Source organism: Tympanuchus pallidicinctus, unplaced genomic scaffold, assembly GCF_026119805.1.
Source record: "Tympanuchus pallidicinctus isolate F22 unplaced genomic scaffold, pur_lepc_1.0 scaffold2, whole genome shotgun sequence".
In the NCBI taxonomy this organism is placed as follows: Eukaryota; Metazoa; Chordata; class Aves; order Galliformes; family Phasianidae; genus Tympanuchus; species Tympanuchus pallidicinctus.
In genome coordinates, this window is record NW_026294721.1 from 42,103 (window position 1) to 66,882 (window position 24,780).

Below are 24,780 nucleotides of genomic sequence, written 5' to 3' on the forward strand. Positions count from 1 at the left end.
GTTGCGCGTCAACACAACGCGGGGGCGGGGGATTCCCCGTGGCTCTCCGTAGCGCCGCAGGGGGCGGTCACGTGTCGGGGCGGTCACGTGGTGAGGGCGGTCACGTGTTGTGCGCGTGGCTGCGGGAATGCCCCCCCCCCCCCGCCCCCGGTGGGAGGAGCTGGGATTTCCAGGCCCCGCCCACCTTGGGGGGGGCACCCATGGGAGGGGGGGGGGGGGGGCAACCCCCATCGTGCCCCCCCACCCCATGGCCGAGAGATGCGGGCTGCGGGCGGCCGCCCCCCTCCCCGGTGCGGGGGTCCCGAGCCCCCCCCGCTGCCCCTCGACCCGTTCAGACGGTGAGTGCCCCCCCCCCCCCCCCCCAACACCACCTCCCCCCCCCTTCCGTTCCCCGTTTTCACCCTATGGATGTTATGGGGGGGGGGGGGCTGGGCTCCGTGCCGGGGGGGGGGGTTTATGGGGCTGCGACCCACAGGTTTGGGGGCGGTGGGGGGCAGCGCTGGGGGGCGGCACTGCGGAGCCGTCGGTGCCCCCAAGGTCAGGGAGGGCGCAATGGGGGGGGGGGAGGAGAGCGGCAGCCCCCACCGGCCCCGCTGCCATCTTAAATATAGCGCTGACCTGCTGGGCTGGGTGTCCCGTAACCTATGGGGACCTTGAGGTGCGCCCCATAGGGACGCCGTTCTGTGTGTCCCCATATCCCATGACCTATAGGACACCAGGCTGTGCCCCATATCCTGTTCTCCATAGGGACACTGGAATGTTCCCTACCTCCCATTCCCTATAGGACGCCGTTCTGTGTGTCCCCATATCCCATAACCTATGGGGACACCATGCTGTGCCCCATATCCCATGACCTATAGGACACCAAGCTGTGCCCCATATCCCATGACCTATGGGGACACCATGCTGTGCCCCATGTCCCATGACCTATAGGACACCAAGCTGTGCCCCATATCTCATAACCTATGGGGACACCGAGCTGTGCCCCATATCCCGTGACCTATAGGACATCATGCTGTGCCCCATGTCCCATTCCCCATGGGGACACTGGAATGTCCCCCACCCCCCATTCCCCACAGGGACACCAGTGTAGATCCCACCCCCATTCCCCATAGGACACCATTCCTTATGTCCCCATATCCCATAACCTGTGGGGACGCAAAGCTACGTGTCCTCGTGTCCCATTCCCCATAGGGACACTGGAATGTCACCCACCTCCCATTCCCTATAGGACGCCGTTCTGTGTGTCCCCATATCCCATAACCTGTGGGGACACCATGCTGTGCCCCATATCCCATGATCTATAGGACACCAGGCTGTGCCCCATATCCCGTTCTCCATAGGGACACTGGAATGCTCCCCACCTCCCATTCCCTATAGGACGCCGTTCTGTGTGTCCCCATATCCCATAACCTATGGGGACACCAAGCTGTGCCCCATATCCCATGACCTATAGGACACCAAGCTGTGCCCCATATCCCATGACCTATAGGACACCATGCTGTGCCCCATATCCCATGACCTATAGGACACCATGCTGTGCCCCATATCCCATGACCTATAGGACACCATGCTGTGCCCCATATCCCATAACCTATAGGACACCATGCTGTGCCCCGTATCTCATGACCTATAGGACATCATGCTGTGCCCCATATCCCATGACCTATAGGACACCAAGCTGTGCCCCATATCCCATGACCTATAGGACACCATGCTGTGCCCCATGTCCCGTTCTCCATAGGGACACTGGAATGTCACCCACCCCCCATTCCCCATAGGACGCCGTTCTGTGTGTCCCCATATCCCATAACCTATGGGGACACCAAGCTGTGCCCCATATCCCATGACCTATAGGACATCATGCTGTGCCCCATATCCCATGACTTATGGGGACACCATGCTGTGCCCCATGTCCCATTCCCCATGGGGACACTGGAATGTCCCCCACCCCCCATTCCCCACAGGGACACCAGTGTAGACCCCACCCCCATTCCCCATAGGACGCCGTTCTGTGTGTCCCCATACCCATAACCTGTGGGGATGCAAAGCTACGTGTCCTCGTGTCCCATTCCCCATAGGGACACTGGAATGTCACCCACCTCCCATTCCCTATAGGACGCCGTTCTGTGTGTCCCCATATCCCATAACCTATGGGGACACCAAGCTGTGCCCCATATCCCATGACCTATAGGACACCAGGCTGTGCCCCATATCCCATGACCTATGGGGACACTGGAATGTCCCCCACCCCCCATTCCCCACAGGGACACCAGCGTAGACCCCACCCCCATTCCCCATAGGACGCCGTTCTGCACGTCCCCACCTCCCACAACCTATGGGATCCCCACGCTGTCCCCCACCCCCCCGTTCCCCACGGTGACCCCATTCTGCGGCTCCCCCCGCCGCCCCTCTTCGGGGTGACGGCAGCGGTGGGGAACGCAGCAGTGCAGGGGATCAGAGCCCGTCTGCGACCTCGGCGCGGGGCCGTGGGATCCGCTTGCAGCTGCTGACAGGCGCAAATCCCGACGTCCTGCAGGCTGTTGGCAGCGCTGGAGGGACGGCGGCGCCACGGGGGTGACACCAAGGGGCGGCGTTTTGTGCTGGATCTGAGCCGCCGCTGCTCCGCTGCTCCCACTTGGGCTGCTGGGGTTCGGCTCATCTCCGTCGCCAACGGGAGCCGCCGCCGCCGTGGGGCTCCAACCCCACACAGCTCCCATCGCACCGCGCTCCCCTCCCCGGCTGCTGATTTCGGCTTCTTTGCCTTTCTATCAGCTCCTTTGGGGGCTGTTTTGGATGCTTTCGTGCTGGGTTGGGGGCTGCAGGGTCCCCCGAAGCTCCGCTCTGCTGCTGCTGGGGATCCGGGGGCTGACGGCGCTCCGAGGTTCAGTGAGGGCAGCTGGAGAGGAGCCGCGCTTGGGGATGGAGTCGATCTCCTCGTCATCCGCGTCCTTTCACAGCTGGAACCATCAAACCCCCTCCTGCTGGTTCCTGCGAGCCGACAGGGTGGCCAAGAAGGTGACACAAACGCTGTCCTGGCGGACAAACAGTTGATCCGTGGGCGACCAACGATGGACCGCAGGGTGAGCGTGGGCCAACAGCGCCCTGGTGGCCGTGGAGGTGACGCAAATGATGTCCTGGATGACCAGCAGTTGACCAACAAGTGACCGTGGGGTGACTGTGAGCCTGCAGGGTGCCCTGGGGGCCAAGGAGGCCATGGGGTGACCATGTGTGTGCAGGGTGCCCTGGGGGCTGAGGAAGTGACACAAATGGTGTCCTGGATGACCAGCAGTTGACCAACAAGTGACCACAGGGTGACAACGAGCCAGCAGGGTGCCCTGGTGGCCAAGAAGCCCCTGGGGTGACCACGAGTCTGCAGGGTGCCCTGGGGGCCGAGGAAGTGACACAAATGGTGTCCTGGATGGCCAACGGTTGATCAGTGGTTGCCCACAGGGTGACCGTGAGCCAGCAGGGTGTCCTGGTGGCCAAGAAGGTGACACAAATGGCGTCCTGGATGACCAGCAGTTGACCAACAAGTGACCACAGAGTGACGACCACAGGGTGACAATGAGCCAGCAGGGTGCCCTGGTGGCCAAGGAGGCGTCCTGGCTGACCATCAGTTGACCAATGGGTGACCAGGTGACCAACAGTTGACCAGAAGGTGACCGTGAGCCATCAGTGTGCCTTGGTAGCCATGAAAGTGACACAAATGGGGTCCTGGATGACCAACGGTTGACCAATGGGTGACCAGTTGTTGACTGACAGTTGACCAACGGTTGCCCACAGGGTGACCAGAGCCAGCAGGGTGCCCTGGTGGCCAAGAAGGTGACACAAATGGTGTCCAGCAGTTGACCAGCAGTTGACCAACAAGTGACCACAGGGTGACAATGAACCAGCAGGGTGCCCTGGTGGCCAAGAAGCCCCTGGGGTGACCACGAGTCTGCAGGGTGCCCTGGGGGCCGAGGAAGTGACACAAATGGTGTCCTGGATGGCCAACGGTTGATCAGTGGTTGACCACAGGGTGACCGTGAGCCAGCAGGGTGTCCTGGTGGCCAAGAAGCCCCTGGGGTGACCATGAGTCTGCAGGGTGCCCTGGGGGCCAAGGAAGTGACACAAATGGCGTCCTGGATGGCCAACGGTTGATCAGTGGTTGACCACAGGGTGACCGTGAGCCAGCAGGGTGTCCTGGTGGCCATGAAAGTGACACAAATGGTGTGCTGGATGGCCAACGGTTGACCAATGGGTGACCAGTTGTTGACTGACAGTTGACCAACGGTTGCCCACAGGGTGACCAGAGCCAGCAGGGTGCCCTGGGGGCCAAGAAGGTGACACAAATGGTGTCCTGGATGACCAGCAGTTGACCAACAAGTGACCACAGGGTGACAATGAACCAGCAGGGTGCCCTGGTGGCCAAGAAGCCCCTGGGGTGACCACGAGTCTGCAGGGTGCCCTGGGGCTGAGGAAGTGACACAAATGGCGTCCTGGATGGCCAACGGTTGATCAGTGGTTGCCCACAGGGTGACCAGAGCCAGCAGGGTGCCCTGGTGGCCAAGAAGGTGACACAAATGGCGTCCTGGATGACCAGCAGTTGACCAACAAGTGACCACAGGGTGACCAGAGCCAGCGGGTGTCCTGGTGGGCAGCAAGGTGACAGCTTCACTCCTCCAGCCCACACGGGGGCGCTCTCTGATAGCGGCGCTCCCGGGATGCCCCGTCGCACAGCGCTCAGCGCATGCGCACGGGCCCTCAGAGCCCGGACGAGCGGCCGCGCACGCGCACTGCAGACCCTCCGCGCCCTCTCCGCGTCCGGCGCGCAGGCGCGGCGGCGCATCGCGCATGCGCCTCGGCGCGGCGCCCGCAGCGTCGCTCCGTCCGTCCGTTAAGGCCGCGTCGCCGAGGCGCTCCGCTCGGCCCGGCTCGTCTCGGCCCGCGGGCGGCGGGAGGAACCGGAGGAGGACGGGGGAGCCGCCCCGGGCGGCCGGGAGAGGTAGGGCCGCAAGGCCGCCAGGCCGCCCCCCGGGCCTGCGCCGCGCTGAGGGGCCGCACAAAATGGCGGCCGGAGCCGCGCTGCGGGGCGGCGGGCCGGGAGCGGCGGTTCGGAGCTGCGGGGCGGTTTGTGCGTCAAGGAGGCGCCGCGCTGCTGCCGGGCTCCGTCTCCGCTCGGTCGGGGAGTCGTGCGGCTCCGGAGAGGCCGGGGAGCCCGCAGGGGAGCCTTGGGCCCGCATCCCTTTTGGGCCCGCGTCCCTCGGGGCCGCATCTCTTCCGGGCCCGCGTCCCGCGCAGCCTCAGGAGCGCTGAGAGGAGCCCGGAGCCGCGGTTCCTCTCGTTTCCCTCGGCGCTGACGGGCGCTGCGGGCGCTTTGTCCGCCGGCGGCTCCGCGTTGTGCCGGGTGTCTCGTTGTGCCCGGCGGCCCCGCTGGGCTGCGCTCAGTGCTGTGGGCTGTGCGATCCCAAAGGGTTTTTCCCACCCGAGGGCTTCTGCGGTGCTGCCGTAGCCGTCAGTGCGCGGATGTTGGGCTGCTTGTGAGGCACGGAGCTGCGCTGCTTCACCTCCTGGGGCGGTATGGAATGGCCTGGGTTGAAAAGGGCCACAGCGAGCGTCTCACTCCTGCCGTGTGCAGGGTCACCAAGGAACCCATACATCCCCCCTCCATAGATTTCCCCCTCCCTCTCCATGTATCCCCCCATAGAATCACAGCATGGCCTGGGTTGCACAGGAGCACAGCGCTCATCCAGCTCCAAGCCCTGCTGTGTGCAGGGCACCAACCAGCAGCCCAGGCTGCCCAGAGCCACATCCAGCCTGGCCTCGAATGCCTGCAGGGCTGGGGCATCCACAGCCTCCTTGGGCAACCTGTGCCAGTGCCTCACCGCCCTGTGTGTGAAAAGCTTCCTCCTAACATCCAACCTGAACCTCCCCTGGCTCAGTTTAAAAGCATTCCCCCTTGTCCCGTCACCATCCACCCTTGGAAACAAACATTCCTATTCCTGTTTATGCGCTCCCTTCAAGTATTGGAAGGGCGCTATGAGGTCTCCCTGGAGCCTTGTCTTCTCCAAGCTACTTGTTCCAGTGCAGTACCGAGGTACAGGTCGTTAAATTCTTTAGGTTTATTTTCATGGAGTTGGGAGGGGCCTTCAGGAGCCGTCTGCTCCCACCGCCCTGCCCTGAGCAGGGACACTCAGGAGCCCAGGCCCCATCCTGCCTGCACGGCTCGTGGGATGGAGCTTCCACCACGTCTCTGGGCAGCCTCTTCCTGTTCTGTTTCTCCATGGAGTCATTGGAAAAGAGCACTGCAGGGGCACAGCGCCGCGGTGCTTTGGGTTCCTTTCCTCTCGGGATACGCTGCGGTTCGGTGACAAGAACTCAGTGTGCGTTTAGAAGACCGGAAAGCAGCGGTCGCCCTCACGATCCACAGCCCAGCCCTGAGCTCAGCTCCAGGCTCAGCCTCCTGCTGTGTGCTCGTGGCTCTCGCAGCTGAGACGAAGTCCTGGCGCTGCCCTGAGCTGTGCTGGAGGGTGGATGCTGTGAGGTAAGGAGAAGCGCTCCTCGGGGGCAAGGAATATCTTGCGTTGCATCGCATTCTTTCCCAATCCTTTAAGGGCCTCCTGCCAGGACAAACAGAGCAGCCTGCGCTGGAGGGGTGGGGATGTGCTGCTCTCTATGACGAGTCGAAGTGAGAGCTGTTTATCCCGGGGTGGGGCTCCGAGTTGCCTGCAAAACATTCCCTTCCCCTGCCCAAATGCTGCGTGGTTGGGCGCAGGCTGGGTTCTGCAGGGCTCCACCACCCCGTTCGGTTCTGCCTGCGGGTGGGGAGCGGCGCAGGAATGCTCTTTGGGGTCTAAAGGTAAATGAAATGGTTTCTTATTTCTTTGCCACCGGGGGGGTTTTTGTGAACAGAGCTGGATGCTTTACGTCGGGGTTTCGAGGCTGAAGTGTTGGTGCGCAGAGCTCTGCGTGCCTCAGAGCTGCTGTGCGTGGATGCGTGCGTGAAGGAAGCAGCGCAGGATCTGTGCTGCTCTGATATTTCACACGGGAGGTGGAATTTGGAGAAGACACCCATTCTTGCTGCTGGCATTCCATAGCAGTGCTGAAGCATCGTTTGTTGGCCTTCTCGTGACGGTTCCTTCCTGGAAGACTCCCACAGGCTTCCTTCTGTCGGGATGTGAAGTGTCCCGGCGTGGCAGGTGCTGGGAGGGAACCTGTGGCAGCATCAGAGAGCTGTAGGTTTTTATTCTTGTACCTCGAGGCCGCCTTTATCTTACCTGTGAGTTTTCTCAGCACTTCTTGCTCTTTTTTTTTTTTACCTTTCCTTGGCCCTGCTGAGGTGGGGGAGGCCTGGCAGCCCTGCAGGTGCTTGGCTGCAGCCTTTGGGGCACGGAGATGACTTGGATGGGAGCAGGCTGGATGGAGCTTTCTGTGCTTGGTGGGGTGTCTGCGGCCATGGAGGGGCTTGGCCTGTCTTGTGTGAAGCAAGCGGAGCGGGAAGCATTGCAGGAGGGAAGCCGGGAGAGACGGATCGAGCCCTGCGGTGGAGCAGCAAGCTGCTTTCTCTGCTTCCTAAGGACTGGCATCTGCTGCTCTCAGTGCTGTGCGACTCCGGTGCCTGAGAACCATCTGAGTGTGAATGGACTGACAGCTCAGACTGACCTCACTGGGGGGAGCGTGGCCAACAGAGGCCCCTGCTGAGGACTCCCGAATGTGGAACCCAGGCAGACACGAAGGAGCTGCTGCCCCGAGGGCAGCCCTGCACAGCCCCACTGCAACGGCGAGCCTTCCAGCCAACAAGGCCTTCCAGCCCACATCCGTGGGTCGAGACCCCAGCCTGGAACGGCGCTGGATCCAAAGGGTGGTGAAACCTCTCCGTTTTCTGTCTCTCTCTCCCCTCTTCTCTTTTCTCTCGAGTGTCTTTTACTTGTTTTCCTTTGGTAGCTGTGGCCTAATGTTGCCTTAGAGCTGTTGATAAGGAAATAAGGACCGCTCTCAGAAACGTCTCCCTGTTTTGCTCTGCCTGGGCAGCTTGCAGAAGAAGCAGCACCTGGGGCCCGGCCTCATCCTGGCACTGCGGGCACAACAGCTTCACCTTCCTCCTCCTCCCCTCTGGGGTGGATCCTGCCAGCTGCCTGCAGCGACTTTCAGTTTCTCAGCCTGCTGTAGCGTTCCTACTGCCGTGTGCTGTCTGTTGTCCCTGCCCAGGGGATGGAACTGCAGGCCCTGTGCCACCATGGAGAGGACTGGAAGAGAGGGTGGTGTCATCTCAGACCTCAGTGCCGTGGATGCGGGCTGTGGGGGGCTGTGAAGCTGGAAAGGGTCCATGCAGGAATAGTGCTGCATGGGCTGCTGGCAGGCGGGTCTGCAGGCGCAGCAGGAGGGCTGGGGTCTCCCTAAGGGACTCCTGTCTGCAGATCCAGCAGTCGGTGGAGCAGGGCCCCGTTTCTGGGCAGGTTGTACTGGGCTTCGTGGTAGAAATCTGGTGGTGGCTGACTGGAAGCACAGCCCTTGGTGTTGTCAGGGACTGCGAGAGCAGCACCCGAGTGCCTGCAGGACCCCGCCAGCGTCACTGTGTGGGGCAGCACAGCTGGAGAAGGGAAGAGACTCCTGGAGGACTTGGGGAGGTCCTTGTGAAACAGCAGAACCAAGGGAGCTGCGTGGGGCATCCGGCTCTTGGGATGGACGCAGCTGCATCCCAGCAGTGCCAGGACAGCTTTCCTCAGCGCTGTGGGTTTCTGGAGAGCTCGTGCGCTGGGTTGTGAGCGTGTGTGTGGCTGCTCTCTGCTGGGTAAGCTGAAAGATAAGCTGTGTGCAGGGGCCTGGCAGCAGGCATTCACACACATCCAGCAGGAGAGCGTTGCTGGCTTAGACCGTGGCAGGCTGGGTTCCAGCAGCAGGTTCTGCACCGCAGCACGGAGCAAGCCGCGCGTTGTGGCCGCTGCTGGGCAGCGTGGGTACGCAGCTGGGGGTGGCAGAAGGAAAGGACGTTGCTTGGCTTTTGAGGCTGTTTTACAGCCCGTCCTTCTGTGGAAGGGGATGAGTGCCTGTGCTTCGTTTGCCTGTTTTCTTCTCTACCTCTGCTGGTGGCTGCGATGTCAGGGCTGGCTGGCAGGACACGGGGCAGTGGCTTCCAGCAGAGGACCGGCAGCGAGCTGCTCTGCGTGCTGTGGCTTTGCAGGGAGTGGAGGGGTTGTGTGGCGCTGAGCTCGGCTGAGCAGTGAGGATGCTCAGGGGCCATTGGGTGAAGGTCTGGACAGCACAGCTGGCTGCCTCTGCGCCACGCTCGGCTTCCCAGCTTGTTCTGTTGAAACGCAACTCGCACGGAGCCTGGAAATTCAGCAACGTTTAGTGAGAGAAATCAGCAGCAAATTATCTTTGCTCTGGTTGTGCTGGGCTGTATCTGCAGGGCCGACCTTCCCCAGTGACTAGAGAAGGTTCTTCCGCGTTCTCCGTGCGTCTCCTTGCCCCTGGCTTTGCTGTGGCTGTGTTGAGTCCAGCTTTGTTCGGGTCGCTGCCCGCCTCCAGGGGTTGGGGGTTCACCTGTGTGCGGTGTGCAGGCAGGAGGCAGAGCCGAGCTGCGAAGCCCTGCCGTGTTCTGCCTGCATCCACGCGTCCTGCTGCGGTTTCAGCTGAGATAAAAGCCGACGGGTTCCGCTGCCGTTCTGCATGCCGCATCCCCAGCCTTCGTACGACTTTACACCTTTCTATCTCAAGTTGTCTCAGTGCCAAATCTTGCCTCTGCCAGACGGAGCTGCAGGCGCAGGATGCGGCCGCTGCGCCCCGCGGATGCTTTCAGGATGCTGTAGTTCCCCAAGGGAGCTGCCGTGGGAGCATCCCTCCGCCAGCCGTCCTGCCTGCAGCTCCGCAGCCACCTCACTCCCAAACTGCCTCTGTTCTCATCTCTCTGCACCACCATTTCGCTTTGTGAAGCGTTCGGAGTGGGCTCCAAACCCTTTGGTTTACCGCTCACGGCGCGCACGATGACGTTGTTCTTAAAGGCCTGAAATGTCGGGTCTTGGAAAATGCTGTCGTCTCGGGGTTTTGTTCTCTGTGACACTGAACGCGTTGGGTCCAACCTGTCTGCCTGGGAGCAGACTGCGGGGTGAGGCCGTGTGAGCGATGGGCAACGCTGTTGTTGGCGGCTTTGTGAACTTGAAATGTAGAAGTGCCATTGAGGTGCTGTTTTCTGCCCTGCCCTGTTTTTCCCACTGGTTATAGAACCCACAGCGCGCAGCCGGTGCACCGCTGAACCATCTAACCCTTGTCTTTTAACTTTCAGCTTTGTGTTGTTCTTGGAAAGTTTCGCTCCACTTGTGAATTCCTTGAACCTTGGCATTGCCAGCCCGCTTGTGTTGGGCCCTCCTCCTTTTCAGCTTGCTCACATTAAGACCCAGTTGGCTCTGCAGCAGTTGACCGCCAGCAGCTCCGCGCCTCCTCATGCTTCCTTCGGCCGGGCCGTTCTGAAAAGCGCCATGTTTAGCCCCAGAGGAGCGTTGCCGCAGAGGCCGAGAGGACCCAACCCGTCCGCAGCGAAGCCCCCGGGATCCTTCCAGGGTGTGACGGGCCCGCAGAGACCCCCGGCCCCAGGAGCACCCCGGGGGGCAGCGCCGCGCGCGTCGGGGCAGGACAGCGTCCCGTGGACCGGCTCGCAGCGCATCAACGTCCGCGTCACCCTGCACAGGGCCGACCCGCGGCAGGCCAAGGCCAAGGGCAGCCTGCACCAGGAGCAGAAGGGCGACGTGCGCGCCGGCCGCTGGGACGGCAGCCCCTGCCCGCCCCCGCCGGTGGTCTCGCAGAAGCCCCCGGCCCGAATCCCGGAGCAGAACGCCGCGGCGCAGAACCGCTACACGCCGGAGAGCGCGTCCAGCATCTTGGCGAGCTTCGGGCTGTCCAACGAAGATCTGGAGGAGCTCAGTCGCTACCCGGATGACCAGCTGACCCCCGAGAACATGCCGCTCATCCTCAGAGAGATACGGATGCGGAAGATGGGCCAGCCTTTGCCCGGCCTGCATTCCCAGAGCCGAGGAGAAGCGATGAGCGGGACGAGCGGCGCGGCCGTCAAGGGCAAGGTGATCGACTACGGGCACGCCAGCAAGTACGGGTACACCGAGGATCCCCTGGAGGTGCGCGGTTACAACGTGGAAGCGCTGAGAGAGGAGCCTCTGGAAGCACGGCCCTACAACCCCGAAGCGCCGGGCGGAGAGAAGAGGGAAGAGTTCCACCGAGAGCAGAGCGTGCCCATGGGCGTCCCGCCGGCCAGCGTGGCGTGCGGCCCGGCCTTCCCACCGCAGGACGTCATGAAGCCCCCGCCGGCTTTCCAGAGCGACCCGGCCAACCCTCACCCATTTTTCCCAGCGGAGCCAGCGGGGAAGGCGGGCGGGCTGTGCGCGGCGCCCGTGGGGAAGGCCGGCCCCCCGCCCGCGGTGCTGCCCGTCATGCCGCCCATCCTGCCGCTGGCCGTGCCGCCCATGGCGCAGCCCGTCGTGCCGCCGCTCATCTCGCAGCCCGTCGTGCCCGTCCTCCCCCAGCCGCCCTTCTCGGCAGAGCTGCTGGCCATCCTGGAGCAGCGGGACAGGATCCAGCACGAGGCCGGGAGCAGCCAGCCCAGCGCCCAGAGCTCCGGGATGGGGCAGAAGCCCTTCCAGCCGCAGCCCGAAGGGCCCGTTAAGTCCCCCTTTGGCGTTGTGAAGGCGTCGTGGCTGCCGTCCTTCCTGCAGTCTGACTCCCAGAAGATCAAACGCTTGCCCACCCCGTCAATGATGAATGACTACTATGCGACGTCGCCGAGAATATTCCCACATATGTGTTCTCTGTGTAACGTAGAATGCGCTCGTATGAAGGTGAGTGTCTTTACAGATTATTGCCGTAGTTGTACCCAGCTCCTTACCCGCTGCTCCGTGTGGGGAGCTGATGTTTTACTGGCTGTGCTGCTGCTCAGCGGCCTGAGTGCCGAGGTGCCGATGTCAGGCGGCGCAGGGTGAGCGCCGCGCCGCACAGCGCGCTCTGTGTCCAACCTCGTGCGCGTTGTTCGGGTTGCTCTCGTGTTAAAAGCAAGGTCTGCCTTTGGATCCCGAGCAGCAGAACGAACCCTTCGTCGCCTGCTTAAACCACTGACGTTGCCTGGTTGTCGGCGGCGCTGTGCTGACCGGCGGGGCAGGTGAGTGCGCCCCACGTTGGGGTGCTCAGCCCCGCTGCTGCAGAGCCGACGCCGGCAGAGCGCTGCCGCTCTGTACCCACATCGCCTTCCAGGCTGGCCCAGGGGAGGCTCCAGCTGTGAGCGGTGCCTGCAGCTCGCCGTCCACCCAGCCGGGCTGTGGAGCCGTGGGTGGCATCAGCCCGTGGTGGAAGAAGAGGAAGTGTCAGCGGTTTGCGGGCTGCTTCGGCCCGGTTCCGTGAGCAGCGGGGCGGAGGGATCTGCGGATCCGCGCCTCCAGAAAAGGGAAACAGGGACCCCAAAATATTTGAAAACAGCGGCAATAATCTGAGGTGGAACAAACGATTTGTTAAATAGAGTATTAGCAAAGCACAATGGGAGAGAGTTTGTCTGAATGGTAGGTAGGCCTCAGCGCAGTGCTGGGGTGAGAAGTGCAGTCCAGTGGAGTGAATGAAGAGAAGCCGACGGCGAAGCGCAGGCGAAGAAGAAGGAATCTGGTGACCTTGCACAGAGTTCTGTCTCCTCGCTGACCACAAAGCCTCCTGGGGAAATGTCGTTCTTCTCCATCGGGCAGACATCCGGAACGCGAGCATCAGAAATCAAACCCCCCAGTGCATTACGTGATGTTATGGTGTGGAATACAGATAACCAAAACCCATAAAACCAGGACAGGAAGGAAGAAGAGAGAGAAGAGAATCCTGAAAGCCGTAGGTGTTCCTTGAAGGAGCTGAGCTTGACGTGGCGAAACCCACAAGAACGTGACTTGAAATAACTGTGTGGTTTTGTTATTGGCTCCGTGCGTTGGAATTGGAAGCAGCTTTCCCCAAACAGGAAGCCTGTGGGGGCAGAGCCGGGCAAGGTTGCTGCGTTTCGGACGGCGCGTGGCTGCTGCAGTGCTGGCAGCTGCACCAGGGGCATCGCAGTGCTGGAGCTCTCCTGGTCGGGAAGAAATGCAGCGGGATGGGAACCTGAAAGGGAAGCTTCGTTCCAGAGAAGAACGTCTGAAATGGAACAGGTAACAGATGAGGGTTTGTGTTCACCACGGGGCAGGGCTCGGGGAAGCGCCCTCAGTTCCCGTGTGAGCTGAAAGACTGGGTTTCCTCCTGCTCCATGGACTGCCGGCGCTGCCAGAGGAGCTGACTTTCATAGAATCACAGCATCACAAGGTTGGAAGCGAGCCATAAATCATGCAGTCCAACCCCCCTCCCATTGCTATCAGTGCCACCAGCAGCAAAGCACAGCACGCAGCTCCTCAGCCAGGCGCCTCCTGAACGCTGCCAGGGACGGCGCCTCCCCCACCTCCTGGGCAGCCATTGCAGGGCCTGAGCACTGAGAGCAGCAGTTCTGCCTTATGTCCGACCCAAACCTCCTCTGGCACAACTTGCGGCCGTTTCCTCGGCTCCTGTTTGTTGCCTGGGACAAGAGGCCAAAGCCCTCCTGATCGCAGCCCCCCTTCGGGAGGTGGCAGAGTGCAGCCAGGTCTCCCCTCAGCTCCTCTTCTCACCCTCAACGCTCCCAGCTCCCTCAGCTCCTCAGCAGCCCTGTGCTCCACACCCCTCCCCATCTCGCTGCCCTTCTCTGCACGCTGTGGGGCTGCGGCTTTGTGTCCCTATGTGGGTTCCCACGTCGACCTCGCCGCCTTTCCTCCCTCCCTGAGCCGAGCTCAGCGGGAGCACAGGGCTGCTTTCGGGAGGTGGCAAGTGGTGCCGCGTGGGGCCGAGCTGCGATGTGCGGCTTTGAGATGCCCTGCTACAAAGTGCTGCCTTGGTGACGGGGCCGGCTGGGAAGGTTTGATCGTGGCATCACCGAGATTGGAAGGGTCCTCTGGGAGCACCAGGTCCAACCTGCTATTTCCCCACTGACTGAGTCCTGCAGTAACATCTGCGTGTGTTCAGAAGGAAGCAGCGCGGCGATGGCTCACGGCACAGCAGCTGCTGAGTTTTGGAGAGGATGGAGCGTATGGAATGAGAAGAATCCAGCACTGAAAGCGACTCCAGGTCCGACAGCAGAGTTCAGCGTTGCTGAAATGACGGACTCAGAGCTCGGAGCGCTCGCCAGGAGCGTTCGTTGTGCTGTGACTCTTTGGCAGCGCAGCCCCACGCGGCAGCGGCGCCCATTGAGGACAGCCCACGTCAGAGCCGTGCCCCCGCCGCTCCATCTCTGCATCCCTGGGCTGCGTCCCTTTGGCCCCCCAGCCTCCCTGTCCCACGTGGAGCCCAGCCCCACGCACCCTGCAGCATCCGCTCGTTTTCCTCGGGTATTTAACGTTGCTCGTTAACGAGCTCGGATGAAACCGAAGCTGAAGCAGCTCAGGAGATCTCAGCATAAAAACGAGAGCTGTGTCTGGACAGTCACACACCTGAACGTGCCTGCGCTCCTCGGGTGCCTCTCCATGGAGCTGCCTGCTCCTGAGGGCAGCGCTCAGCGTGGCGCAGCTCTGCTCTGGGAAGAGACCCACGGGGAGCCCCGCAGTGCTGCTGCGAGGCACAGTGCCGTCCTTGCGTGCACGGTGGCTCAGCAGAAGCACGTTTGTGTCCTGGTGGAGAACCGTCCCGCTCCCTGTCAGCTGCAATCTCACCTTGCTGTTCTCTGCAGGACTGTTGGCAGGGTGAAGCGTGCTGTGAGCGCTTCTCTTTCACTTCGGTAGCGGCTGCGGTGCAGTTCTGAAGGGTGATTTCTGCCTTCAGCCACCTCGTTTGCAGCCCACGTGGAATGGTGACGCTCAGCAGCAGCTCTGCATCTCCAGCCCAGCACCGTGCCTTCACAGAACCACAGGATGGCCCGGGTTGGAAGGGACCTCGGGGGTGATCACAGCATTGCAGGGGTTGGAAGGGACCTCTGGAGATCATGGAGACCAACCCCCTGCCAAGGCAGTTCCTACAGCAGGTTGCACAGGTAGGCGTCCAGGTGAGACTTGAACGTCTCCAGAGGAGGAGAACCCACAGCCCCCCTGGCAGCCTGTTCCAGTGCTCCACCCCCCCATCATGCAGGGCCACCAGGCTGCCCAGGGCCCCATCCAACCTCCAACCCCTCCAGGGATGGACGGGGCATCACAGCCTCTCTGGGCAGCTGTTCAGCCCCTCCCCGCTCTCACAGCACACAACTTCCCCTGACACCCGACCTTGCAGTGCTTGCTCTCTGCTTTAAGGTGAGGCTCCTGGGCTGGGTGACCCACAGAGGTGCCTGCAGCCCTCAGTGCTGGAGCTGCCCCTGTGCTCGCTGCTGGAGGGGAGGAACGCACACGGATGGCGGCTCCTGTAACGCTGTGAGGACGCGTTGCTGCAGCGAAGGCTGGAAGAAGAGAAGGACGTCAGCTTGTTGGGAAGGAGGATCTCTGAGCTGAAGAGGGGTTTCTCTCCAGCAGCACAGCGGGGATGCACAGAGCTCACAGTGCTGCGCTGCTGCTCCTGGTGCTGTGCTGTGCACGCGGTGCTGCTGAGAGCCTGCAGGCTGTTCCATCAGCCCTTCCCTTGGCTGGGACACACAACTCGCTCATTCTGCTTCAGGCACTGGAAATAACTCTGGTTTCCTTACAAGCACCAAGCGGTGTTGTGCTGGCACGTTGTGTTCCCCCCCCCGGCACGCTTCGAGGAAGCCATCACCGACTTTCCATCGAGGCCCCGCGTCGGCCTTGCAGCCCACGAGCAACTTCGTGCCAGCTGAGCGCTTTTGTGGAGCCTTAGAACGGTTTTATTGTCCTTTGTTAGCAACCGGCGTGCAATTGGAAGGGCTGCGTGTTTGTGAGATGGCTGCTGCGCTCCCCGAAGCACCGCGGCGGGCGCTGCCTGCAGGGCTCAGCGCTGCTCCCCCTGCCAACCCTTGGGCAGCAGGTTTAGCGCCCGCCAGCAGCTCGGCGCTGCCGCTTTGAGGGCAGTCTTGGCGCAGCTGCTGGCGCTGTTGTGCTTTCCTTCGACCGCGTGGAGGAGTTCCCAGCTGTGAGGGCTGGCGCTGTGGCTCTGGGTTTGTGTTGTGCTTTACGCCCCCCCAGGCAGGGCTCTGGTCGCAGCTCTCCTACGGAGCGATGGCTGGGGCTGGCGAGGTGCGTGGGGCTGGTTCGTGGCCTCTGGGTGCCAGGAGTGATGGTGCCAGCAGGGTGAGCCGTGCTTCGGCTGCAGCACCGGGGCCCTCCTGCTGCTGCATCGCGTTGGCAGCTCAGCTCGGCACGGGGGCTCACGCAGCCCAACAGCCGGGGAGGCGGTCGAGCTCTGTGTTCTGCAGCAGCCTCCCCCAGTCGTGTGTTTCATCTCCTGCACCAAGAGTGCTGATGCCAGGAGAGCGCTCCGACCTCGCTGGCAGGGCTGGCTGGCGATGGGAGGGGAGGCACCACGGCCCTGCAGCTTGTGGCCCTGCAGCTTAGAATCATAGAATCATAGAATCACCAAGGTTGGAAAAGACCTAAAAGATCACCCAGTCCAACCGTTCACCTATTCCCAATAGCTCCCACTAAACCACGTCCCTCAGCACAACATCCAGCCTTTCCTTGAACACCCCCAGGCTCGGTGCCTCCACCACCTCCCTGGGCATCCATTCCAGTGCCTGACCACCCTTTCTGAAAAGTAATACTTCCTAATGTCCAGCCTGAATCTCCCCTGCCGTAGCTTGAAACCATTCCCCCTGGTCCTATCATTGATGACACGAGAGAAGAGGCCGACCCCCAGCTCACTACAACCTCCCTTCAGGAAGTTATAGAGAGCAATGAGGTCTCCCCTGAGCCTCCTCTTCTCCAGGCTGAACATTCCCAGCTCCTTCAACCTCTCCTCATATGGCCTGTGCTCCAGACCCCTCACCAGCTTTGTTGCCCTCAGGCTTGTGGCCCTGCAGCTTGTGGCCCTGCAGCTTGTGGGCCGACGTGGGCGTGCTGTGTGCTCACCCAGCCCTGTGCCTGTGTTCTCTCTCCCCCCAGGACTGGATCCTGCACCAGAACACCCCTTCCCACATCGAGAGCTGCCGCCACTTACGACAACAGTAAGGCTTCGGTTTCAAAACGGGGGAGGGGGCACAAGGGTTTTCTGTGCGGATGAGGCTCCCTGTGCGCCACTGAGCCCGGCTGGGCCGGGGCTGGGGGTGGGCGCCCGGGGGCTGAGCTGCGGCGTTCTGCTGAGGATGGGATCCCGTGGCTGACGGCTGTGTTCTGACCCCACAGGTACCCCGACTGGAACCCCGAGTCGCGCTCTTCAAAGCGGTAACCACTCCTTGATTACAGCTTCTTAATTTGCCGCTATGCTCGTTAACACGGTTCGTTTTCCAGCTTTGTTTACTGCCGGGCTGTAGGAGCCTTGCCTTCCCTTTCTGCGGTGCCATCGCGTGGGCCATCAGAGCAGCTATTGTCCCGAGGTCCTTAATAACTCCAGTGTTGTGTTGGCACAGAACTTGGGGCCAGCTCAGCAGAGGCTGAACGGCTCTCAGCGAGTTTGGGTTGTTTTACCGCTTCGATGCGTGCGCGCATTTCCACTGCGGTGCAAATGGGAGCGAAGGGGCTTTTGCTTCTGCTGCGTGTTGCCGTCTGTTAGACATCCTGAGAAGCCGAATACTGAGTTAACAAGCAAAGAAGCACGGAAAGAAGTCAGGTTCATTTGCAGAGTGGGCCCAGAGTCTCTCTGAAAGGCTCCTCAGTGTCAGATCCGCCAGGCTGTGCCCGGCTGGGGCCCTGTGGGGCAGGCTGTGCGTTTGGCACTGCAGGGCTCGGTGTGCGCAGGAGAAATGACGGGGGCAGGCCGGGCTGCTGGGCTCGGTGCGGGCCCTGCCTCATCTGCGCTGCGTTGGGTCACTGCTCAGAGGGCTGGGGGGCCTTGGGCAGCCTGAGATGATGGGGGAGGGACCAAGGGGGCTTTAGGATCCCTTCCAACCCAACTGTGATATGATTCTGTCCTTCTGTGGTCTTCGGGGACCCTTCCAACCCAAATCAGCTCATTGCATGGTTCTGTGACCTTCAAGGACCCTTCCAACCCAATATGAGCTGTTCCATGGTTCTGTGACCTTCAAGGACCCTTCCAACCCAACGCCAGCATTCCATGATTCTGTGACCTTTAAGGACCCTCCCAACCCCAGCATTCTATGGTTCTGTGACCTTCAAGGACCCTTCCAACCCCAGCATTCTGTGGTTCTGTGGCCTTAGGGACCCTTCCAATCCAACACAAGCCATTCCATGGTTCTGTGACCTTCTAGGACCCTTCCAATCCAACCCCAGCATTCCATGGTTCTGTGACCTTCAAGGACCCTTCCAACCCAACCCCAGCATTCTGTGACCTTCAAGGACCCTTCCAACCCCAGCATTCCATGGTTCTGTGACCTTTAAGGACCCTTCCAACCCAACCCCAGCATTCTGTGACCTTTAAGGACCCTTCCAACCCAACCCCATCACTCCATGGTTCTGTGACCTTTAAGGACCCTTCCAACCCAACCCCATCACTCCATGGTTCTGTGACCTTCAAGGACCCTCCCAACCCAACCCCATCACTCCATGGTTCTGTGACCTTTAAGGACCCTTCCAACCCCATCACTCCATGGTTCTGTGACCTTTAAGGACCCTCCCAACCCAACCCCATCACTCCATGGTTCTTCCCTCTTTCAGCTCCCTTCCAACCCACCCCATTCAGCCACTCTAGGATTTACTGCCAGGTCCGAACTCACCAGCAGCCTCTCTTTCCTCAGGAATGCGGCGGACAGGAAGGAGAACCAGACCCCCAAGCACCGCTCCAACTCGGCCAGCCCCGGCCCCAGGCGCCCCAGGCCCGCGGCCTCCAGCCATGCTCCCCGTCACTCCCGCTCGCGCTCCAGGAGCCCGGGCCGCTATCGCCCAGCACGACCCAGGAGCCGAAGCCCGCGGGCGGCACGACGCCTGAGCCCCAGGCATTGGTCACGGTCACCTCAGCGGTCCAGGAACCCCCTGCGGGGCAGCCCGCGGCCGCAGCGCTCCTCCAGCAATGACTGGTCGTCGAGGAGGACCAGCAGATCCCAAGGTGCGGGGGGAACGCGGGGGGGTGGACGGGTGGTGGCCTCGGGGTGGGCGTTGGGAGGGGTTGGTTGTAGGGAAGGGCTGGTCCTGAAAGGCTTGCGGTGGAGGCTGCGGCATCGATCACAAAGGCAGGCTGAGGGAGCTGGGCTCCTTCAGCACGGAGAGGAGAAGCTGCGGGGTGAGCAAAGTGCAGCCTGCAGTGCCTGAAGGGAGCCTGCAGCCAGGAGGGGAGGCAGCTGTGTGCAAGGGGAGATGGCAGCAGGACGAGGGGAAACGGTTTGAATGGAGGGAGGGCAGCTTGGGGTTGGGTGTCAGGGGGATTTCTTTAGAGAGAGAGAGGTGAGGGGCTGAACAGCTGCAGAGAGGCTGCGATGCCCCGTCCATCCCTGCAGGGGTTGGAGGTTGGATGGGGCCCTGGGCAGCCTGGTGTAGCCTTAGATATGGAGGTTGGCCCTGCGTGCAACAGGGGGTCTGAGCTTTGTGATCCTTGAGGTCCCTTCCAACCCGGGCCGTTCTGTGATGCTGTGAGAAAGACAGGGAGCTGTTGGAGAGGGAGCAGAGGAGCCACAGAGATGAGCAGGGGCTGCAGCACCTCCCTACAAAGGCAGGCTGAGGGAGCTGGGCTCGTTCAGCACAAAGAGCAGAAGCTGCGGGGTGAGCAAAGTGCAGCCTGCAGTGCCTGAAGGGAGCCTGCAGCCAGGAGGGAAGGCAGCTGTGTGCAAGGGGAGATGGCAGCAGGACGAGGGGAAACGGTTTGAATGGAGGGAGGGCAGCTGGACGTTGGATGTCAGGGGGATTTCTTTAGAGAGAGAGAGGTGAGGGGCTGAACAGCTGCAGAGAGGCTGCGATGCCCCGTCCATCCCTGGAGGGGTTGGAGGTTGGATGGGGCCCTGGGCAGCCTGGTGTAGCCTTAGATATGGAGGTTGGTGGCCCTGCGTGCAACAGGGGGTTGGAGCTCCATCACCCCTGAGGTCCCTTCCAACCCCGGCCGTTCTGTGATGCTGTGTGAGCTGCTGTGGGATTCCCAGCAGTTCTGAGCCCTCCTGGGGTGGCTGTTTGTGAAAGGTTGAGGGAACTGGGATTGTTCAGCTTGGAGCAGAGAAGGTCAGGGGAGACCTCATGGTGGCCTGCAGGACTTGAAGGGAGCGGATGAACAGGAGGGGGAACGGCTGTTTGCAAGGGTGGATGGTGATGGGACAAGGGGAATGGTTTAAAGTGAGCCAGGGGAGGTTTGGGTTGGATGTGAGGAGGAAGGTTATTGCACAGGGCGGTGAGGCACTGGCACAGGTTGCCCAAGGAGGCTGTGGATGCCCCAGGATTCAAGGCCAGGCTGGATGTGGCTCTGGGCAGCCTGGGCTGCTGGTTGGTGACCTGCACACAGCAGGGGTTGGGATGAGATGAGAGCTGTGCTCCTTTTCAACACAGGCCATTCTGTGATCCTAGGATCCCGTCCATCCCTGGAGGTGTTCAAGGCCAGGTTGGATGGGGCCCTGGGCAGCCTGGGCTGCTGTGCAGTGGGGAGGTTGGTGGCCCTGCGTGCAACAGGGGGTTGGAGCTCCATCATCCTTGAGGTCCCTTCCAACCCAGGCCGTTCTGTGACTCAGTGCAGCATCCTAGGATCCGGTTCAGTTTGTTGGGCTGCCCAGTGGCTCTGCTCTGCTCTCTGCTCCGTAGCTGTAGGAAATGCTGAGTAAATCCAGCCAGCGTGGCCTCTGCCCAAAATACTGCAGTGTTGGAGGTTTTGCTGGCTTTGTGGTTTGTCAGCTTGAGGGATACAAACTGCAAGAGAGCTCCTGGGGGAGAGAGGTTGGGGCAGATGGGATCATAGAGTGGATGGAATCCCAGCATGGGTTGCACAGGAGCACAGCGCTCATCCAGCTCCAAGCCCTGCTGTGTGCAGGTCACCAAGCAGCAGCCCAGGCTGCCCAGAGCCACATCCAGCCTGGCCTTGAATGCCTGCAGGGCTGGGGCATCCACAGCCTCCTTGGGCAACCTGTGCCAGTGCATCACCAGCCTGTGGGTGAAAAACTTCCTCCTCACATCCAACCCAAACCTCCCCTGTCTCACTTTAAAACCATTCCCCTTGTCCCATCACCGTCCACCCTCACAAACAGCCGTTCCCCCTCCTGTTTATGTGCTCCCTTCAAATATTGGAAGGATGTGTCAAGGAGGTGGGGAAAGGAATGGTGGTGATGAAATCAGACCTTTCTTACGGAGGAGAGCACAGAGAGCAGACCAGGCCAGCCTTCATAGAACCATAGAATGGCCTGGGTTGCACAGGAGCACGATGCTCATCCAGCTCCAAGCCCTGCTGTGTGCAGGTCACCAACCAGCAGCCCAGGCTGCCCAGAGCCACATCCAGCCTGGCCTCCAATGCCTGCAGGGCTGGGGCATCATTTCCACTGGTCTCCACCCAAAGACACGCAGGATTGAAGGTGTGTGAGCTCACTGATGAGTGGCACAGTGACGTCAGGCCTGGAGCAAGCTGAAGCCGCGGTGACCTGAGCAGCAGTAGAGGTAAAGCAAAGACAAAACCAGGCTTCTTTTCCCTTCCCTTGGCAGACAGGAAGGCAGCTCTGGAGGCGGTGATGAAAACGTTGGGACCCGGCTTTGTGGCGGAGTTCAACAAGCACAAATCATCGCAAGCACCCGGGGCGTCGGGCTCGGGGAAGTCAGCGCCCAGCCATGGCGCTGCAGGGAAGCTGCCTGCAAACGGGAAGAAAAGCCCCAAAACGAGCCCCGCTGCCAAGGCTGTGAAGAAGGACGCGGTTCCTCTGCCTGCGTCCGGCTCCTCTCCTCAGAGCGACGAGTTGCCCCAAGAGCAGGAGGTGGAAGAGGAGGAGGAGGACTCAGGCGCTGGGCCCAGCAGGCCTCGAGCTGCTCCGTATAACCGGGTGATTATCGACGCTGCTGATGACGGGGAGGATTGGCTGACAGCCTGAAGGCCGTGCTGCCGTGCAGCGAGAGCTGGACAGGCTGAGAGCTGGGCAGGAAGAAACCACATGAGGTTGAACAACAGCAAGTGTGGAGTCTTGCATGTGGGGAGGAATAAGGATGGGGGATGAGCTGCTGGAGGGGAGAGGGAGCTGGGGAACAACAGGTTGCCATGAGGCAGCAGGGTGCCCTGGTGGCCAAAATGGCATCCTGGCGTGCATTGCACAGAGCGTGGCCAGCAGGTGGAGGGAGGCGATGCTCCCCCTCTGCTCTGCCCTGCTGAGGCCTCATCTGGAGCACTGCGTGCAGCTCTGGGCTGCCCAGCACAAAACAGACAGGGAGCTGTTGGGAAGAGTCCAGCGCAGGGCAGCAAGATGGAGAGCGGCCTGGAGCATCTCTGCTATGGAGAAAGGCTGAGCTGCGTCTGTTCAGCCTTGAGAAAAGAAGGCTGAGAGGGGAGCTGAGGCAGGGCTGTGAATATCTGAGGTGTGGGGGCAGCACGGCGAGGCCGGACTCTGTTCAGTGGGGAGTGGAGGCAGGAGGAGGGGAAACGGCCGGGAACTGAGCATAGGAAGTTGTGCAGCACTGTGCGAAGGAACGGCTGTGCAGGGAGGGGAGGAGCGATGGAACAGGGAGGGGGGGAGTCTGTGGGTCCCAACGGGTCTCTATGGGTCCCAGTGGGTCTCTATGGGTCCCAACGTGTCCCTATGGGTCCCAACGTGTCCCTATGGGTCCCAACGTGTCTCTGTGGGTCCCAACGTGTCTCTATGTGTCCCAACATGTCTCTATGGGTCCCAATGGGTCCCAACGTGTCTCTATGGGTCCCAATGTTTCTCTATGGGTCCCAGAGTGTCTCTATGGGTCCCAACATGTCTCTATGGGTCCCAATGGGTCCCAACGTGTCTCTGAGGGTCCCAACATGTCTCTATGGGTCCTAGAGTGTCTCTATGGGTCCCAATAGGTCCCAACGTGTCCCTATGGGTCCCAACGCGTCTCTGTGGGTCCCAACGTGTCTCTGTGGGTCCCAACGTGTCTCTATGGGTCCCAATGGATCCCAATGCATCTCAATGTGTCTCTATGGATCTCAGTGTGTCTCCATGGGTCCCTATGGGTCCCAACGTGTCCCTATGGGTCCCAACGTGTCTCTATGGGTCCCAACGTGTCTCTATGGGTCCCAATGGGTCCCAATGTATCTCTATGGGTCCCAATGTATCTCTATGGGTCCCAATGTGTCTCTATGGGTCCCAATGGGTCCCAACGTGTCTCTATGGGTCCCAACGGGTCCCAACATGTCTCTATGGGTCCCAACATGTCTCTATGGGTCCCAATGGGTCCCAATGTGTCTCTATGGGTCCCAGAGTGTCTCTATGGGTCCCAACATGTCTCTATGGGTCCCAATGGGTCCCAATGTGTCTCTATGGGTCCCAATGTGTCTCTATGGGTCCCAACATGTCTCTATGGGTCCCAACGTGTCTCTATGCGTCCCAACATGTCTCTATGGGTCCCAATGGGTCCCAACGTGTCTCTATGGGTCCCACTGTTCACTGGAACAGGCTGCCCATGGAGGTGGTGGAGTCTCCTGCTCTGGAGATGTTCCAGACCTGCCTGGATGCCGAGCTGTGCGACCTGCTGTAGGGAACCTGCTTTGGCAGGGGGTTGTTCTCCATGAATCCCTTCCAACCCCTACAATCCTGTGATGCTGTCACATCCTCCCCTGCCATTCCTAGTAGTTCCTGGCCTGTGATGCCGGGAGATGGCACTGAAAGGAGGGCTGTGGGGCTGTGCTGCTCCTCACCCACACAGCCCAGGCAGCTGGGATGGCAGGGATGCTTGGCTGTGGTTCAGCAGTGCTGCTACTGCAGGCCCCGTGGTGCTGCCCTGCGGTGCTGCATTCCGGCAGCTGAGTGAGCTCCCTTCCGGGTGCTCTGCGTGCTTGGGGCTCAGCAAGCTGTGTGGCAGGCCGTGTGCTGCCTCTTGTCGGAATAGATGGGGAAGCTGCTGATGTCTGGCTTTGTCTTTAACGTGCAGCTGTTGAGAGAGGAGCTGCTGAACTGTGGGACGGTCCTGCAGATCTCCAACTTACCGGACGACGGCTTCTCAGACCAGGACATCAAAAAGATCGTGCAGCCCTTCGGCAAAGTCAGCGACCTGATCGTGCTGCGCTCCAGGAACAAGGTCAGTTCCCTCCGATGGGACGGGCGGACACTGAGCACCTCTGTGGGGATCCTCGGCTCGTCCTTGGGCACAACAGCTCACAGCAGTCTGAGATGTGGGCCAGCGGCCATTTTAGCCTGCAGGAAGCTGAGTTTCCCCCAGGGCTCGGTGCCGGGGCCCAGCCTGTTTAATATCCGCATTGATGAGCTGGGAGGGCAGTGAGGGCAGCCTCAGCAAGTCTGCAGGTGACACCAAGCTGGGAGGTGGTGTGGATCTGCGTGAGGGCAGGGAGGCCCTGCACAGGGATCTGGATCAGCTGCAGCGCTGCGCCCAGGTGAAGGGGATGAGGCGCAACAAGGCCAGGTGCCGAGTCCTGTTTTGGGCACAGCGACCCCATGCAGCGCCGTGGGCTTGGGATGAGCGGCTGTGAGCGTGAAAGGAAAGGGAGCTGGGGCTGTTGGTTGGTGCTGGGCTGAACGCGAGCCCACAGGGGGCCCAGGGGGCCAAGAGGGCCGGCGGCAGCCTGGCCTGCATGAGGAATGGCCAGCAGAGCAGGGAGGGGAGCATCCCCTGCACTCAGCTCTGCGAGGCCGCAGCT

General features: G+C 61.2%; 1 protein-coding gene and 2 long non-coding RNA genes across 13 annotated transcripts in view; 2 read left to right on the forward strand and 1 right to left on the reverse strand.

The window, feature by feature from the left end:
* Positions 1-231: 231 nt before the first annotated feature.
* Positions 232-24,780, forward strand: part of ZNF638 (zinc finger protein 638) — a 49,863-nt gene continuing 25,314 nt past the window's right edge. Inside the window, exons 1-7 of the mRNA XM_052682935.1 lie at positions 232-338; positions 10,265-11,825; positions 17,043-17,104; positions 17,283-17,321; positions 18,758-19,098; positions 21,657-21,988; positions 24,057-24,203. Coding sequence (XP_052538895.1) covers positions 259-338; positions 10,265-11,825; positions 17,043-17,104; positions 17,283-17,321; positions 18,758-19,098; positions 21,657-21,988; positions 24,057-24,203 — 2,562 coding nt within the window. The 5' untranslated portion in view covers positions 232-258. The remainder of the gene's footprint in view (positions 339-10,264; positions 11,826-17,042; positions 17,105-17,282; positions 17,322-18,757; positions 19,099-21,656; positions 21,989-24,056; positions 24,204-24,780) is intronic.
* LOC128080559 (uncharacterized) lies at positions 740-2,244 on the reverse strand. 7 transcript variants are annotated; one of them, XR_008206742.1, is made up of 4 exons: positions 1,852-2,024; positions 1,667-1,814; positions 1,265-1,594; positions 740-927 (listed from the first exon to the last, which is right to left on the reverse strand). It is a non-coding gene; the product is annotated as an uncharacterized LOC128080559 (long non-coding RNA). The 7 variants fall into 7 exon arrangements; XR_008206741.1 differs by lacking the exons at positions 1,667-1,814; positions 1,852-2,024 and adding an exon at positions 2,152-2,244 and having other exon boundaries at positions 740-890; positions 1,414-1,594; XR_008206740.1 differs by lacking the exons at positions 1,667-1,814; positions 1,852-2,024 and adding an exon at positions 2,152-2,244 and having other exon boundaries at positions 1,414-1,594.
* LOC128080563 (uncharacterized) lies at positions 1,711-4,450 on the forward strand. 5 transcript variants are annotated; one of them, XR_008206754.1, is made up of 5 exons: positions 1,711-1,794; positions 2,282-3,536; positions 3,651-3,753; positions 3,881-4,107; positions 4,326-4,450. It is a non-coding gene; the product is annotated as an uncharacterized LOC128080563 (long non-coding RNA). The 5 variants fall into 5 exon arrangements; XR_008206753.1 differs by lacking the exon at positions 3,881-4,107 and having other exon boundaries at positions 3,651-3,825; XR_008206752.1 differs by lacking the exon at positions 3,881-4,107 and having other exon boundaries at positions 2,282-3,439; positions 3,547-3,825.